Source organism: Pempheris klunzingeri, chromosome 20 (genome assembly GCF_042242105.1).
Source record: "Pempheris klunzingeri isolate RE-2024b chromosome 20, fPemKlu1.hap1, whole genome shotgun sequence".
NCBI classification, from domain to species: Eukaryota; Metazoa; Chordata; class Actinopteri; order Acropomatiformes; family Pempheridae; genus Pempheris; species Pempheris klunzingeri.
In genome coordinates this window covers 4,716,221-4,734,045 of record NC_092031.1, presented here as the reverse complement: position 1 = coordinate 4,734,045, position 17,825 = coordinate 4,716,221, and the positions used below count along the sequence as shown (strand labels likewise).

The following is a 17,825-nucleotide window of genomic DNA, read 5'->3' as shown; positions in this document are numbered from 1 at the left end:
GAACACATTTAGCTGATTTGGCTGTTTTTTTAAATATATGTATATGTAAAATATATGTTTTATACTGTTCGACTTCATAATAATGATGCAAAACCACAGCTGTTTAATTTAAAATGTACTTATTGTAAACATTCATTAATCTATAAAAGTTACTGCACTAGAAATGTAAGCACTTGTATAGAGCTGTTTGGATTCAAGCACTGCTGTCGAGTTTTTGTCGAATTTTGTCGTTATATATCATCAGTACTGTAAGCGAAACATCTTTGTTTTAAAGCTGGTGGCACTAAAACTGATCTAACACTATAATTGATGAGTGTTTAATGATCCAAAAAGGTTGCAAACCTCATACTTGAACTGAAAACATTAAAATCACCACAGATGGAGACAGCCTATAAACTTTTCATGAAATTGGATGTTACATTAAGCTGCTCACAGTTAGCAGAGGACAGGCTGTTGTGGCGGATATGGAAGTGCTGGTCTGCCTCGGGCTCCTCCGGCTCTGTAGGGTAGTTGGAGCTGAGGCCAGAGTCCACAGAGCTGGTGACGGGGGACATAATGGGTGCCGGAGGTGTCAGGGCCGGAGTGGGGGACTCTGCTGCAACAACGTCACAGACTTTAGGTAAAGACAGCTGAATCTCTTGTTCTTCTTCTATGGCCTCTTGTTCTAGCTTCTTCTTCTTCTCCTCTGCCTGCCGCCTCAGCTTCTCCCTCTGCCGCTTGATGGACGTCACCCTGTCCCGTATGGCCTTGGCCACGAGCTTGAAGTCTGCCTCACACACGAAGCCTAGCACGACCTGCATAACAACACACACAGATGGTCAGGGCACAACACGAACACATGTGTATAAGTCACGGTCCACGGTGTGCTGCTGCATTATGTAGACAATGTACGCAGGTCTGCAAGCTGTGACATCAACAGTCAGTCCTTTGATGTGACAAAAGCTTTTGTACAAGCAGTGTTTGTTTTGTGAAGCCAATGCACATTGGCTGTATTCCTCTGTCAGTTTGGAGTCTTGCACGGCCTCTTGTGACACCCAGTCCAGCAGAGTGGGACACTCAGTCCGAACCTGCCTCTCAACACATAGTCAGATTACAGCAGATCGGCAGGACTAGATGTCCCCTGCTGATACCAAATTTGATCTTGATGAAAACTACCACAAAGAGGTAAACAAGTAAGGAATTGTGGCTTACATTTTCATTAAAAGTGACCTCTACAGAGGTGGATCTGGAGGACATAAGGGCCTGTTTCGTAACAAGCAAGAGAGCCATTATATTATTAAAGACGTGACCCCGGCTGCTTCCTGAGACACGCTCTCACATTTCGAACCACTGATGATTAAATGTTGAGCCGTGCCCTTGACACACTCTGCAAGGTTTGCTTGTTATGTGCTGGAGCGGATTTCTGCTGTCATAACAGAACTGTAGAAGAAGCATGGTGATGCCGGGATTCATTAGCGGGGCTGCTTTCCCTGTTTGGGGTCAAGTGTTAAAAGACAGATAACTTAAAGAGAAATTTCCATTTCACTAATAATGTCTGCATCTAATTTCTGGAGGTTTATTCAAAATAAAAGATTATTCAAAAGTTAACATATCAGCTTGAAACTGTCTTTTGATCTGCAAATATCATTGCTATAGCTGGGGTCAATAGCAACTCTATTTTCAGGCAGTATTTCAGCAGAAAACCTATAAGAAGCTATTATCATGAATCAAGTTCAGGATAAAGAGAGCATGTGGGGGCTAGTTGAAGTCACTTGCATCTGCTCATCTGGGATCAATTACTCAATTTCCTCACTAATGGCTGCTACAAACTGGGTCGGTAAAGGCCGACCTCCCATACTGTCTTTGTGTGTCGGCCTACCATCTCCTGAGACACCTCCTCAGGCACGTCTTTGTAGAGCTCAAACAGGAACTCGATGGCGTTGTTGTCTTTGTACTTCCCGTGAAGCTTCTTGGTGTCGTCCATGCGCAGCCACAGCTTCAGGCCCGACTTCACCATGTCGTCCTCTTCTGCCAGCTCCACGTGCACGCCGTTGTTCTCCTGGAAGAAGGGGTGATTCAGGAGGTCCTGAATGGTATACCTGCAGTCAAGGAAGAAAATCTGCTGTCATCTGCTTTTAGACACTCTGGCAACTTAAAGGACTGGTTTGCAGTTTATGTTATATCATTTATCCCTCATTAAGTACACAGATAACTTCAGCTTTGAGGAATGTATTTGCATCCTGCAGCAGGTTCTGATTGGCCTTATAAACAGCCCCATGGGGTAAGTTAGGCCTATAAAAATGATGGCAAATGTCACTTTAAAGAACATGTTCTGCTGATATTAAAGGGTTGCAAAACACGATTTCACATTATCCTGATTTTTTCCCCTCATATTCACATGTTCACCTACAAAAAGACCACATCAATACGACCAAATCAATACTGTAGAGACCATGTCAGCCCTTTTATCATGCCGACTTGAGTCACTACTTAATACCTTTTTCCCCCCAATTAAACATTTTAGTCCTTTTCTTACTCTCTGCAGATGCTACTCAAGAATATAATGTTAGGCAGCATGAAAACTGCACCAAATCAAACAAAAAACAGGAATAAAAAAAAAAATAGAATAGAAATCAATAGTCCAATTTATACAGATCAAAAAGAACATAATTTATGTCTGTTGTTATTTTATCATTGTTGGCCACAGTGTATGTTTCACTTGTACCTTTCATCATTGTCCATACGGATGCAGCCCTCAATAATCTCCTTGAGCTCCGGGACTTTGACTTTGTAGAAACTGTCAGGTTTAATTCCCTGTGAAAACAATCAGAAGAGAGTTTGACTTCATCTGTAAGGTGTCATACTGTATCATTGGGTCCCAGAGGGGGTGATTTAAACAGAATAATGACCTCTTCCTTGTACATTTATCACTCAGCAGTGACAGCCACTCCCACCTGCACTGCATTTAACGTAATCATCTGCCACTAGCCTGCATGACATTCGGCTCTGCGATCATGTCAACACCAGGGAAGAGCAACATCAAGGGCTCATGAAAATGGAAAAAACCCAAGATGCACTCCTTCCTTCTTTTCACTCAAGTCAATGCTTCAAGGGCTTTTTAACTCCTGACAGCTGGAGCTTCTTAACTCAAGACAGAAAATATTCAGGCAGGACGACTCACTAACATGAAATAAGTTGAGTTTTTCTAAATGCTATCATGAAACTGTATGCAGATTACAGCAGAGCTCCCACCCTTGTAACACTGATAAGAATGCAAAGAACCAAGGTCAAAAAGATGTTTGGCCTGCAGATACCCAAGCAACCAGCCAATGTTAGGTCAAAACAGCCAAATAATTAGATTTACCAGAAAAAGTCTGAGTGATACACTTCGTTATCACATTTTAAACTGACATGTCACACAGTGACTGCTGTCTTGTTTCTTATCACCACAAATCATTTTCTCAAGATACCTCTGCTTCCTTTTTAAATGAGACAAAGCATAAAGCCGTGGGACAGAAAATAAAACCTGTTTTTTCTGTTTGACTTTTGTTGTTGTTGTTATGCATACTGATGTGTTACATAATTTAATCAGTGTCCTCACAGGCACCTTCAGAATAAATCTGTTTTCCTTCAATCCAAATCTAATTTGGGATGCTGCTCCTTTCCTGTAGTGACAGAGGTGCAGATAAGATATTGAGAAATAAGCCGGCGTTACATTGACTTTGTTTCGTGTCACATTTTTAACACTGTTAATTTAATGATCCCAAAACAATTGTTTTGTACAAAGATAAGAATAAAGAACAGTTGTGTCTTAGAAGCAGAAAAGTGGTTTCCTTTAATATGGATTTGAGTCCACTGAGGAAAATACACCATATGGCCAAAAGTATGCGGACACACATGCATATGTACTTTTGCATATTTTTGGTCAGGGGCTATTTTTCAAGGTTTATTTTGAATAAAGAAAATATCAATGCTATAGCATGCAGTATTTCAGACAACAGTGTGCTTCCAACTTTGTGGCAGCAGGTCCTTTCCTGTCCCTGTACAGAGAGAAGTTCCCAAAGAAATGGTATCACCTGGCTTTTTTAGAGCAAAAATGCACTATTGCTAGATTTTCAAATGCCAGTATTTGCTTGTTTTCTTGGGCTAATGACACTAAAGTGAAAATCTATCAGTTCTGGACAGTTGGTTGGACAAAACAAGACATTTGAATATGCCTATTTGGGCTCTCAGGACATGTGATGTGCATTTTTCACTATTTTCTGGCAGTGTAAAAACCAAACAATTTATCACTTAATGAGGAAAATAATCATTAGTTGCAGCCTGAGCTGAATGGGAGCAAATCCCTGCAGCCAGGATCCAAAATCTTGTGGAAAGCCTTCTCAGAAGCAGTTATAGCAGCAGATTAAAGGCTCAGGTTTGTGACGAAGATGCTAACAATGATGGGTGTAACATTTGGGTGTCCACATACTTTTGGCCATGCAGACTCCATGACCACCCACATGGAGAAACTTACCACATTTGTATTTGTTCTACCTTTTATATGCTATATTTCTTATTCTAGGCCACGTAAATAGCAAATGATTTCACATACAAGTCAGCCATATAAGTGAAAGCTTGCATTTAACAGCCAGCGAACTGATGTCGTCTGTTCTGCTCATACATGCAAAGCATAAACAAATGACGAAAGGCAAAGCTAATATGATTTCTATTAAATCTTGTTGCGTGGGTAACCTTCTCTGACTGCACATGGAACATTATTATGTTGTCTTATTTGAGGAGAAGCCAGACCCACTCTGACTCGCTGGCATTGTCGCTTTCTCACTTTCCAGCCTCCGTCAGTCGCTGTTTGCTTTGCACATGCGACACGCAGGACAGAAACAGCCCTCTTTGTGGACTAAAGAGTGAGGCACAATTTCCAAAACATATAATTCTACCATCGCCTGCTGCTGCCCACCGTGGCGTCATCGCTGTGCTTGGCACCTAGCTTGAAATACAGCAGTCTAAAGCCACTGCTGCAACGCTACGGTCTTAAAACTCAAAACACTGCTTCTGGTCTTTAATTCTAAAAAGTCCCATGTTTATGTGTGCATAAAATCTTCTGATATGACCTGGATCCAACATCAGTTTATGTTCTGTTCGTGGGCACTGAGATTCAAGCCCTTAGACAGAAATCATCCCATGCAAAAAAAAGATTTTTTTTTCCTTATGCACCTTTTTTAAAATCTTTTTTGCAAGGCTTAACAAGCACTTCAGACCAAATATTTGCAAATGTTGCTATTTCACTTCAGTTTTCCATTCAAACATTGAAGTGAATCTTGTAGTGAACGCGCCAGCCAGAACCAGTTAGACAGGATCTTCCACCTGGGAAATACACTGGTAATCAGTGAGTCAAGACATCTGCGTCACGATTACAGGCTGAAAACAGAAAATTGGTCAAGTTATGGTATGTTACTACGCACTGAGCTTGTAATGAACAAAACTGAGCCTTTAATAGACTAAACAGGGCTTTCATTCCATGTGGGCCCCACTTCTTTCCAAGGATTCAGGATATCCAGCCGTATACACAAGATATCCTGGTTCCTCTTGGTTTTAATCCCAGTGTGCACATGGAAGAAAGTGAACACATGTGGACAATTATGTTAAACACAAGTTAAAGGATGAGGGGGTCCTCCTCTTTCCTTTACTCACACTGGTGACTTTGCGGTAGATCTGGGCAGCGTTTTGGCACTCGGAGTACGGATACTCGGAGGTGGCCATCTCCAGGATGCACATTCCAAAGGCGTAGACGTCCACCGCTTCGTCGTACTTCTCTTCATACATCTCTGGGGCCATGAATTCTGGTGTTCCTGTACAGGTAAAGGTCGAGGAAGGACAATCAAAAATCCAGTTTCAATTCAATCTTTATGGACCCTGGAGAGAAATCAGGTTTGCAGTAAGTCTTACTGTACATGCAAAGTTAACCTGTTGTGTTGTTTCACCAAAAGGACACCAGCATGATAAAACCTACTTCCTACTTCGTTCTATTAAAAGGAACATGAATATAAACATATACTATATGTATGGATTGATAAGACTCTTATCTTTTTGGTCATTGTGGTCCTTGTCATGTTGAAAATAAACCTGACACAGAACATGGCGGAGTATACAACTAAACCTTAAACCTGCATTGGGCACAGCACAACAAGCTGACACTGGCATGCTGTATTATCATCTTATAAACCTGACATGACAAATGTGTTGGCAAACAGCGGCGTATTTACACACCCAGCATCCATTTAGACTTGTGTTTCAGACTACCTGATGAATGAGGCCCAATGTTCAGTCTCCTTTTAGCTCCGTTTTTGGTCTACACCAGCTCCTGAGGGAAATATCTGACTCTTAAGAAGCTAAAATGCTCCATTATGTTCACCAGCCAGTTGCCAACTTTATCTGTCTGCTGTTTGGTGCAGTGTACACTGTGTTCATTAGAGCTTCATCTGTGTGAAATACCTCCCTGCTGCTGGAGACACTTATGAGGGAGGTAAGACTGAACCAAAGCTGTTAATATAAAAATACTAATTAGTACAGCTTTAAAAAATAAGGTTTCTCCTTTGGGAAGGGTTAAACTGTCCTGGTAACATATGCAAAACTAAAAGATCATCAATCATAACATAATATGTGCATCAATATACTTTTAGGTTGGGTGTTTATGTGGAAAATTTCTAACTAATTTCAAACAAGCCTAAAGTCTGAAGGGCTTTTTTCATTTTCCATGCTTTCTTTGCTTCTTGTTTTTCTCACTTATTGACATATTGCATGGTTCCCAATTATTGAGCACAGCAAAACCCCTCTTTATAATCTAATTAAACATACAGTGTTTGATTTGGATTTGATTAATTCAACTCTACAAATAACAAGTGTCACTGTCAACAACAGTCAAGTATCAACAAGTCTTTAAACTGCCTGCCACTCCCTGCACGTACATGATGGGAAGGGCAAGTTCCCACTGAAATGAAAAGTTATTTCAGTAATGATGCAGCATTTAAAAATGCAGACAGGAATTGAAACAGAGGCATCCGTGGTTGCTTGTGTGCAGGGAAAAGAGGGAGGGATCCAAGCTGGAGAAACTACAAGACACTTAAGCAAGAGAAAACTAAGACTTAATTTCATTGCAGTTCCTCTACATTTCAAGATTGCTGGCATTTTGCATGTATTAGCCCATACAGATAGCTGTAGACTGCTAGTTTAAAGCATATTTGTATTGTAGATGCATTTTCTTTGTGATACACTCTGAGATATTTGTGTAAATTATGTGAGCTGAACCAAATTTACACTTACCAATGACACTTTTCGCAAAAGAGGCACTTTTGAGAGTGGCCAGCCCCAGATCTCCGATCTTGACAGAGCCGGTGGGGCCGGTGATGAAGATGTTGTCACACTTGAGGTCCCGGTGGATGATGGGAGGAGTGCGTGTGTGCAGGAAGTGAAGTCCTTTGAGGATCTGACGACTCCAGCGCTGCAGCAGCTTTAGCTTCATTTCCTTGAACCTCTTCAAGTACCTAAAACAAAAGAGGATAAGACTAAACATCCTATTCTAAACACATCAAAACAGTGAAAGAAGTGAAAGTGCCACAAAAATAAATCTTCTCTTATTTTCACAGCCAAGAGGAAGCTTTAAAGTGAGTTAGTTTCCTGAGTTCTCTCACAGAACACTGTATCCTAAGTGGAGGTCCTTATTCTGCACCTTTTATCTTAGCTTTAAAGGTAAAAGAGATGCTGTCAAACATGACACAAAAATCCACTTTGCCCTGAAAGAGAAGAGTTTTATTTGGAAAAAAGTATATCCGCCGTTTGAGAAATATAACACCTAACAAAGAGAAAGAGAGCAAAGAAATAAACTGCTTCAATTCAATTCGAATGACTTCAGCTGAAGGGGAAGTTGAATGGAGACACTCACGTTTTGAGCGTGCCTGAGGTCATGAGTTCAGTCACCAGGATGATGCACTTGTGGCCCTTTACCGTTGACTTCCAGGAGTCGTGGAAGCGGACGATGTTGGGGTGCTGCAGGCCCTTCAGCATCTCCACCTCCTCGCTAAAGCGCTGTCGCTCTGCCTTGGTCAGCTTACGTGTCTGCAGAGAAAACCACACGTTTACATGCGCGGTAGTATCCTGGTTTTCAGTCTTAAACTGGTTTTGATCTCATCCATGCTTATCACCATTCTTCTGTGCTTATTTTGTGTGAATGTAGCTAATTTTTACAATATGGCATCCTCGATCTGAACCCTCTCTAACAAAACTGTGATTGGCTTGGTTGTTTCTAAAACTAGAGGAAATAATCATCAAGAACTGTAACACCAGACTGATTTGATTTGAGATGTAAACAGCGATTCTGAGGTCTGAAACTGTACTAGGAACTCACAACGCTGCTGCATCTACTGCTCTACTTTTATGTGTTTCACTGACTACTCACAACTTGAGTTCAGGATGCACCTGCACAGATACCACCTGCTTCAGTATCTACAGTATCCCAGTCTTCTGAGTACTGCAGGCTGCATAGTCAGGCTTCTTAATACCAGGATAAAAGGGCTTCTCCAGGTTTCTAAAACTAGGATATGATGCACAAAGTGGTATACTCCAAAAACCTGATCAAGAAGAAACTCCACAGCAGTTAATAAACGGACCTTAAGGTGGGACTGTTTTATTTAAGTCTGATGACTTTTAAACATCTACAATTGAATAACAACAGGACAAACTGCATCTGCTGATGACAGTCATGTGGTATGATTGAAAGCTGCGCTGCTGTGACTAAATGGACCTTGAGGTGAGACAGTTTTGTCAAGCATAAAAATCCACTTATGTTGACAGTTGAGCTGCAGAGCTCTGGTCTTGTCAGGGGGGTATGTATGGTTACATAAGCAGGTAGTAATAAACACAGCATGGAAATACATGGGGCAAATTTGATAAATCACTGTTACTTTAGTTAATGAGCTTGCTGCGGGACTGGAAACCACAAGTTCATCCATCTGGGTGACCCTGAGATTACATAATCACTTCTATTTTCCAATAAGGGGAGCTCTGACTTAACAAATTTAAGGAGGAGGAGGAGGTTTCCAAAATCCATGTAAAACTGAACCAAACACTGCAATCACGCTGGATGAACAAAGACATTTTTGTGCTTCCTCTAGGATGAATGGCCCAATTTTGCTGCTGTTGGGAGTAACTCTGCCTGTGGTGGGTGGTTAGTGGAAAACTCCTGGGAGACTTCAGGACCATGAATCCTGCATTGAGGCAGATTTCTGGGAAAAATGCTCTGCATATGTTTATGCTTACAATCAACTTGACCACCACTCTCTCTCTCTCTCTCTCTCTCTCTCCCTCCTTCCACTCTGGTTCCTCACAGTAAGTGAGGAACGCTGAGCCGCTGCATCAACACAGGAGACAGATTGTCTGAAGTCACACAATGTCAGACCCTTTTTACCTGCGTCAGTGACCTGTCAAACTGTCATATTACACCAACAATTTAAACACGAGGCTCTTGGCTCAAAAGCAAGACATAGAGGCGACTTCTGACTTCTCAAATGGTTTGCTTTTAGTCGATAATGATCAGCTTATGATGTGAACACAGGCTACAGCTTATTCCTCATGTATAAGACCTCTGTCAGAAATACTAAATGGTTTGCAAAACTGGAAAATATCTCATTAAAAAGACTATTAAATCATACAAATGTCTATCCATCTTTTGAGTACTTCAGTTCAACTTTAATCTAATTTGTGCTTCAGACGCTCAGCAGTTTTACGGACAACAAATGTGGACACGTGGTCGTGGACATGAAGGCTTATTCCTGTTAGAGACTACTAAATCCCAAAAGACATGTGCAACATGACACAAATTATGGAGCGAATGTCACAATGCGTGTGTATGCAGTGTGTGTTTGAACCAGAGTGAGTGAGTCAGTGGGTTTATGGGTTGATGTGCATCTGGATATTTATGTATCTAAGCGCGATAACATCAGACCCCCCGTGTAGCGAGTGTTGTCTCATGTGGAGAGTCACCTGATTGCAGCACACAGTCAGTCTAACATGCGTGAGCTGCAGCACTCGGAGACAGTGACACCAAACCGTAGGATTTACAAGAGCTTCGCATGCTGGACAGCAGGATTGGAAAAAGCTAAACTGCAAAATGCAGATGTTTGGCAACTTCACAGGAGCTCTTGGAAAAGCAAAACTCCTGCTGTGGCAAATCAGAGCGACACTGTTTGTAAAATGTGCACGATTGGACCAACTGGAGCCGATGAGAAGTGATTTATTTCATGTGATTCATCAAACCCTGTCCTCAATTCAAACAACCAAACTGAGGAACTGCTCATTTAAAATGCCAAAAAGGTGTAAAATGTAGTGGAAAATTAAGTACAGATGGAAACAGCAAAGCAAAAAATATGAGCTGTGTTCACACTGTCATCTGTCACAATGCTGTCATCTGACTGCATTGTTATTGGTGCTGGCTAATTTCAGGATAAGGTAAGTACACACACTAGTGACTAGTATCAGAAATGAAAACCAACCACTGGGTAAAGCTTCAGTTTGACCATTATGACATCATGACAGCCAATAATGAATCTGAGAAAGGTCCAGTAAACATGCTTTCTTTCACTGTTACAAAAACTATGGTGTGTTTCGATTACAGTTCTATATTCAGTCAGAAGCCCTCTGGTATTTCTCAATGAAGGAATCCTCTGTTAACAGCTGTGCAAGGCTTATATCTAACTTTTAAACGGGATATTTGAGTGCATCTGTCTGCCCCCACCTCTCTCTTCCCCCTCCCCTCTTTGGACAGGAAACATTGCGCAACAGTGGAGAAAGCGATGCAGGGGGGAGCTGCAAAGACAAACCATCTCCATCTTGAACTGACAAAAGAGTATATAGATAGAAACAGTCTAGATTCAGGAGTGTGTGAATGAGCCTCTGCTAAAAGTTTTCTCATACTGTCATCTCTTCCAGCTGGATATTTTATTCTTAGCTGCTGGGAGGCGTGTGTGTGTGTGTGTGTTGAGTCGGGGGTCCGCTAGCTGGGACTGGAAATACTTGGGCTTGGTGCCACATAAGTTGAGTTACATAAGCAGTGTTGATGGTAGAGGAGCCACTGGTATTAAGAAGTCCCTGTCAGCGCCCCTATTATGACAACCAGGACATGGACATAACATGTCAGACAACATTTGCTCCAAACCAGGTGGTGGACACAGTGGCTTAATACAGGAATGAAGAGTTCTCGATGTTATACTCATGTACAGTAAGTCTGGCCAGGGTTTGGGTAACATCCAGTCAGTGTGGACAGACTGCGGTATCTATATGTTGACTAAATACTGAGAGAAAAGTAGGGCAAGTTAGAAAAAGAGGTTGACTAATACTACTTATAGCCTGCAGGGATGTGTGTTAAGGGTTAGAAGGGGTTTCAGTACATTTATTCATCCATGTTGAATATCAAATGAGGCAAAGTGTAAGACTGAAATGAATGGATACGTCAACTGACAGAAAATTCCTCAACACTTGAGATATTTGATTATTTATTGAAAAGCTAAGGCTCGTGTTACTCTGTAGTTCTTGTATTGTCAACACACGTGTTGTTTGTCCGTCTCTCAGTAGTTTCCTCATCGTGTCAGTGGCACTCTGCCCCGAGCCCATTCATTCCTACTGAAGACGTAAATCCTTAAAAAGGTCACAAATATATAGCTTCTTTTTTTTCCAAGACTCAATCATTTCCTAAAACAGTTGGCCACCACAGTTTTTATTAAACGGTAGTTAAATAGGAGTAAATTTACTTGGGACTATTTTCAGTCGCGGATTAATACACACATTGACATTTGGTGCTCTGGTATTTATACAAAGGCAGGACAGTGTAAAGGGGATTAACTCAGAATAAACTACAGTGCCCATGTTTGTTGTAACGAAGGAACATGTCATCCAGTGCAATACTACTGCTTACTGATGTGTTTTTAATAGTTTCTGGTCTTTTTAGTTGGATCAGTTCATCATTGCTTTTGGTCTTTTTAATTAGATTTGTTGATAATAAGAAAAATAAAGACAGAATAAAGAATATTGCAAACCGAATACTTAAAAGTCAGTAAAAAGTGCCAAACATTCATTAGTTCCAGCCTCTACAGTGTGAGTGAGTTTTGGGCTGTTAGTCGGACAAAAGATGTCACCTTGAGCTCAGGGAAATTGATCAACTGACAAAATAAGATGAAGATTAATTGACTGCTGAAGAAAAGCTATTAACAGCAACTAGACAGTGGGGAATCAAGGCAGACACAGACAATGTTTCTGTCATGTGAAAGAACAAGCTGTAACTTTTTGTTCATCAGGTATACTTTCCCACCTCCTCTGACTTCTGCTTGAACCCTTTTAGGAACTAAAGGTTAAGCCTTCGCACTTCTTCCTGTCATTCTGAAAGAGCTGTTAACAGGCTGTAACTCCTGTGCTTCAGATGCTGACAATGAGAAGCCCTGCAGATAAAGACCAGAGCTCACAGAGACCTTTTGATGGCTGAGTAGGCAGGAGAGAACCTGCGCGGCTTTACCAAACCCCTGCCCGTCAGAGGCTGTGAAGACTGGCTCGCCAAGCTCTGGGATTGAGGTCAAAGGCAAAAAGAAATAAAAAAAATGGTCTGACCTCACTCCTCTGAGACTGACAAACTCTTCTTGACTGACATACACTTAGTATAAACATGCACGTAGGCACTTACACCGGTACAGTGCTGCATTTAGGTGTTTGCAGGTGAGAACTGAGGTGGCAGTGTGCTCTTTCCAAGGAAAACCTGACATGTTCTGTAAATGGAGCGGGCAGAGGGAGGTTAGCCATTAATCTCATAAGGATTGAGGACTCAAACCCGCCTGTGACTGCTGCTCTCACACCAACAACCTGCCCTGACCGGTGGCGCCCAGCTAATTACCTACACCAGTAAAAGAGATGCAGGATTATGCTATCTCTCATGTATCTCAATAGTGAAAGGTGGTCTGTCCAGAGAGCGTTTTTTTTCATCTGGTTTAGATACTTTTTCTAGATATGAAAGTATTTTTTAGCTTGAACGATACTGGATTCATAGGGCTGATACTGGGGGTTATTTTTGATTCTTTTTCTATAAATACAGAAAACAAACACTCTTGATACAGATCCCTTATAATTCTTTATTAATTGAAATAACTGCAATGAAAATACACCTGTATGGTAAATTTTACAGTTGGAAAATTAAGTTTCTGGACCAGAGGTGTTGTTTTTTAATGACCTCAAACCTATTTGTACTCTTGTTTCTCGTTACTTATAGATACAGATCTATACCTGCAGTACTGCACAACTACATGGTTGTCCTCTGAGCTGTCCAGTATGAGTAGTCTCAGAAAGTGTTGCATCACCTTCACTCACAGACTAAGATTGATTTGTCTGAGAGCTGGGAGATCTTGTATCTTTACTCTGTTTACTTTGTTATTCTTAACATCTTTTAACCTGTCTCATGTTTGCTTTTAGTGACTCACTAAAACCTCAGTTTTCTATAAACTGCTCAGTGTTCACAGCACAGCCCTTTAAGGCCTCCCTTCTTAAATAATCCTCTTGCCTTTCAACATGAGATTTGTATTGCTCATTTACAGTAACTTTTCTTTGCACGCTACGCGGCTGATCCACCTCATTCCTTCTTACTTATAAGCACTGCATCGTTGCCTTTTGCTGCGCCTCTCACACGGCAGGTTGTGACTATGGAAATGACAAAGACTTATTTAACAGCTGCTTGTACTTGTCCATTACATGCCTAAATTGTAAACTGCTACGGCTGAATTGTCAGCACAGCAAACAGGAATATGTAAGATGTTTAGGGAATTACCCAGGCTGGACATAGACTATAATTCATAAACAATATCTCTTGTGACTTGCTCTGTGTGGGCTTCGGTGTAAAGACTCGTTTGACCTGTGACAACTTTCAGCCGACCTCTGAGTTGTCTCAGGTCAAATTTAAATGGAGGCGTGAGGACATGCTTGCTCCAATCTGATCAAATAACCGTGCAAAGGAAGGAAGCTTTGAAGAGCTGGAGGGGAGAATATACAGCCGGTTCTCTCAGTGTAATGGCATTTAAAGAGAAGAGTGTGAATAGAGCAAACACTTTGTCCTTTTTAGTAAACTGAGTGAACCACGGCAGGATCACAAGATGCCTGGAGGAAACAGCCTGCATGAGTTTTGTCTGCAAAAATACAGCAGAGCATTCGGATCAACGTGATGACTTTTATCTAAGTTGATTTGGCAATCTGGTACAAATATGATGACACACTTTCAATGATGACCAAAGTTTAAGAGAGGTGTCTGTACTGTTTCTGCAAACCTGGGGCAGCAGCAGCTCGTGTTCACTGCAGTTTATTAGCGACTTACTGCACATAATGGAGCAGCTGGGTGACAATTCAATAAACAATGTGTCACATGAGATTCTTCCACTAATAAACAGCATGCATTTAGCTGCTCCTCATGCTGCATACTGAGGACCGTTATTGAAAACTCTGTGTTCGGCACACTGGCACAGTGGATGTAACAGCCTGTCATGCTCCGTCACAGTTACGTCTTCTACTGCTATAAAGGGCGAAGGCGAACCTGTGGGCTCTTAAACCTGATTACACTGAGTCAACTGACCAGCCAACTGCAGTAGCGATGAACAATAATCTGTGTGAGCACATCTTTACAACAGAGAGCCTCTCTGATCACTTACTGTTACTGATCTGTAAATATTTTAATGCAGATGGGCTCACGTCATTTCTTATGTTGATACTTTTTGAGGTCACATTTAGTTAAAAATATACTAAAAATATTTATCTTCTACTGTTTGGCTTTGTGTTGTGTATGGACCTCCTAAGAAAGAGGCATTCTGGGGGCTATTACAGCCAAATATTATCTGCTATGAAGGACGTAAATTGTCTTTGTGATATGACCATGAATCATAAAATGCTGTAATGTTCAAACCACTTCACAATTACCTCTGGCACTTTTAATGGCAGCCTTGTAGCACACAGATATTATCTAATCATTGACGTCAGCGGATGTTGCCACAGAACTCCCAATGTCTGACTGCAAGAATTACCTAATTATTTTATTTATCACCGTGATCGTCCAGGTCACAGGCCTCAACAGATATGTGGTAAGTTTTAAAGGTACGTCAGTCTGGGACAGATTCTTTAGATCTTCTTTTTTACAGGCCAAACAGTATTTGCACATACTTGTTTATATGGTTTGTTTAAGCCGACTTGGGTGTCATGCAGATGGGATCTGTCAAACAGGAGAAGGAGAATAAAAGTACGAGAAGGTCTTCGCCAAAGGTTCCCAAACCTTTTGTCATCTAGACTGTTACATTTCAGTGAAGTTCAACAGGCCTGAATTAGTATTAGCATTAGTATTAGTATTAGTTAATTAGTATTAACTATTAGTCCGAAAAATAAACATTTTGTTAAAGACTTACAGAGTTTAGAAGTTGTAACTTATGGCTTTACTTAATAATAATTATAATTATTATAATTTTGATCAGTTATAATCCATTAACAGTAATTGATGCCAAGTTGTGAAAAAAGGTATTTAGCCAGTCTGCTTTGAAATAACTCACATGGTACACCATTAATAAAAGCTTGTAGGTTTCATACAGCAATCAATCAAGTCTGTTGTCACAAATGTTAGCTGTTAATAAATGGATTTTTTGTTTGGCAGCTCTTTAACAGAAGGTAAACTGTCAAACAGGTTGTTTTCTTTATGACAAAGTGTCACGCTGGAGGAGAATAAACACCTTAAAACCTGGCAACACAAAAGTCGTTCTTACAAGATGTTTATACATGATTTGTAAATTATTCATTCGTTCCCTATTTTACTACTACTACTTTATTAAGAGGAGCTCAGAAATCAGTGTTTTCCTCTTCAGTTTCCATGTCTGTGATCATTCCACCCCCCCTGAAATATACTGTACGTTGACCCCCAGGCTGGGCAACACTGAACTATTCAATCTAAACAAATATTTTCCGCTGACAGCAAAGCTGTCGCTGTTTGAACTGTCATGATGCAGACAGCTCCACACACCTGGTACTCCAAGCTGGAAAACATATTAAGTTTTGCTGTGAAATACTATTTTACTATTTGAGTGAGATCTGACCAGGAGGGCGTTAGAGCAAAGCCTGTTGATGTTGTTACAACCTCAGGCTGAGCAGCAGCCAGCAGGCGGAGAGGGTGCTCTCATCTCTGGGCCATCCTGTCTTTCTTAATATTGCTTTTTATAAAACTGATAAAAATCCTTGAATACCACACTTGAATTGAAACATTCTTTTAGTCACTTCATAATCCAAAAAAGATTTGTTTCTTAGAGCCGTTTTTCGGGAAAGTCTGGCAAACTGAACAAAATGAAACACTTAACTTGTTTGGAAACTAGTTTACTCGTACTCCACTTTAGCTCTCGCTGCAGGAGGGATGCATAGTGTTACACTGACAAACAAGGTTGTGCTATCAAGTGCCTCTGGCAAGCTGGACCGGATATAGTTTACGAAGTGATGGTATGCAAGTAGTGCCCTTGTCACAGGAAGGCAACAACATGAAAGATGCATGAATCCTTGGCTGACTGCTCAACTCTGTCCAATAAAGAGTTAAAAAGAAGAATATTTTGAGAGTTTGAGTGTGTGCACTGATTTTAGAAACCCACAGACGTTTGAGATCAACTACGGCAGCACGGGACAAGTCTGGGAGGAACACAAATTAATGTTTTCTGTTGACTGAGAAAACACATTGCAGTGTTTGTTGATGGGTATTGCGAGGTGCCGGACCCAAAACAGGCAGAGCCATTACTGTACACCAATGGCCGATTCATCCCAGGACTCACATGGCAACTTAGAGCACATTTACACTCCTGACACCTCCGTCCTGCACGCTCTGACACACATGGTCAGTTCAGAAATGACCAGAGGTTACCCCATGGAGCAGGCTTTTCCCTGACCAACTATGGCCTCAGAGCCCCAACAGCTATTAAAACTTGAGGTCTTTGGTTTGTTTAGGAAGCAGGACTGCAGGGTGAACACGTGTTTTCCACCAAAGCGACGGCCACACAGTCACACACTGTCAATACTAAAAACTTATTTTTCTAAAGGCTGGTTCCGGCTTCTCTGATCATGTTTGGGTTCTGGACTGTTCGTCACACAAAACAAGCTATTTAGTGATGTCAGCGTGAGCTCCGGGGTATTAGGGTGAACTTTTACCAATTATTTTCTGATCATGTGAGAGTTCGATCAATTAACCGGTCAAATGAGGGACATAATCAATAGCTGCAGCCCCTTTATCAACCCAAAGTGGTGGTCCTGGATCATATTGAGAGACAAATCCAGCGACGACCAAAATAATGATGGTGACTGACTAACATGATATTGTAAGATTAATTCTAATCAGTGTATTAATTTCTTAATCTATTGGTCTATTTAACATAGAGTGCATATCAATATAATCGCAAATTAAAACAAACAGTTGTTGAAGTATATGATAAAAAGGGAACGTCATCTTTTATATGAGGCATCATCTTACAGTGCAGTACACAGGGTAAACGCTGAGTTAATATGAGGCTAATATTGTTCTATCTGACACAGATTGTGACCGAGATTTTTTTTAGACCCACAGCGTGACATGCAATTAACCCACGAGATTGCTGTTACTGCACCGTGTATAGACGTCTTAAGTGTGTTTGGAATCATCTTTATGAAGAGTAGTTTTAATATGCATCGACAGACGGAGGATTAAGAGCTAATCTGAGAGTTAAGGGCGAGTCCCAGCAGAGATATGTTATAGATACATACACTGTGTTTGTGCTCCTTTAAAA

At 41.0% G+C, this 17,825-nt stretch overlaps 2 protein-coding genes across 4 annotated transcripts in view; both read right to left on the bottom strand.

The window, feature by feature from the left end:
• The window catches only part of mfsd13a (major facilitator superfamily domain containing 13A), a 162,694-nt gene that overhangs the window by 94,202 nt on the left and 50,667 nt on the right, over positions 1 to 17,825 (bottom strand). The gene's annotated exons all lie outside the window — the stretch shown is intronic.
• Positions 1 to 17,825, bottom strand: part of wnk4a (WNK lysine deficient protein kinase 4a) — a 42,455-nt gene that overhangs the window by 16,327 nt on the left and 8,303 nt on the right. For both annotated transcript variants that reach the window (XM_070851302.1, XM_070851303.1), the window contains exons 3-8: positions 7,919 to 8,091; positions 7,300 to 7,520; positions 5,671 to 5,828; positions 2,705 to 2,793; positions 1,859 to 2,078; positions 434 to 794 (exon numbers count right to left, since the gene is read on the bottom strand). In XM_070851302.1, coding sequence (XP_070707403.1) covers positions 434 to 794; positions 1,859 to 2,078; positions 2,705 to 2,793; positions 5,671 to 5,828; positions 7,300 to 7,520; positions 7,919 to 8,091 — 1,222 coding nt within the window. The remainder of the gene's footprint in view (positions 1 to 433; positions 795 to 1,858; positions 2,079 to 2,704; positions 2,794 to 5,670; positions 5,829 to 7,299; positions 7,521 to 7,918; positions 8,092 to 17,825) is intronic.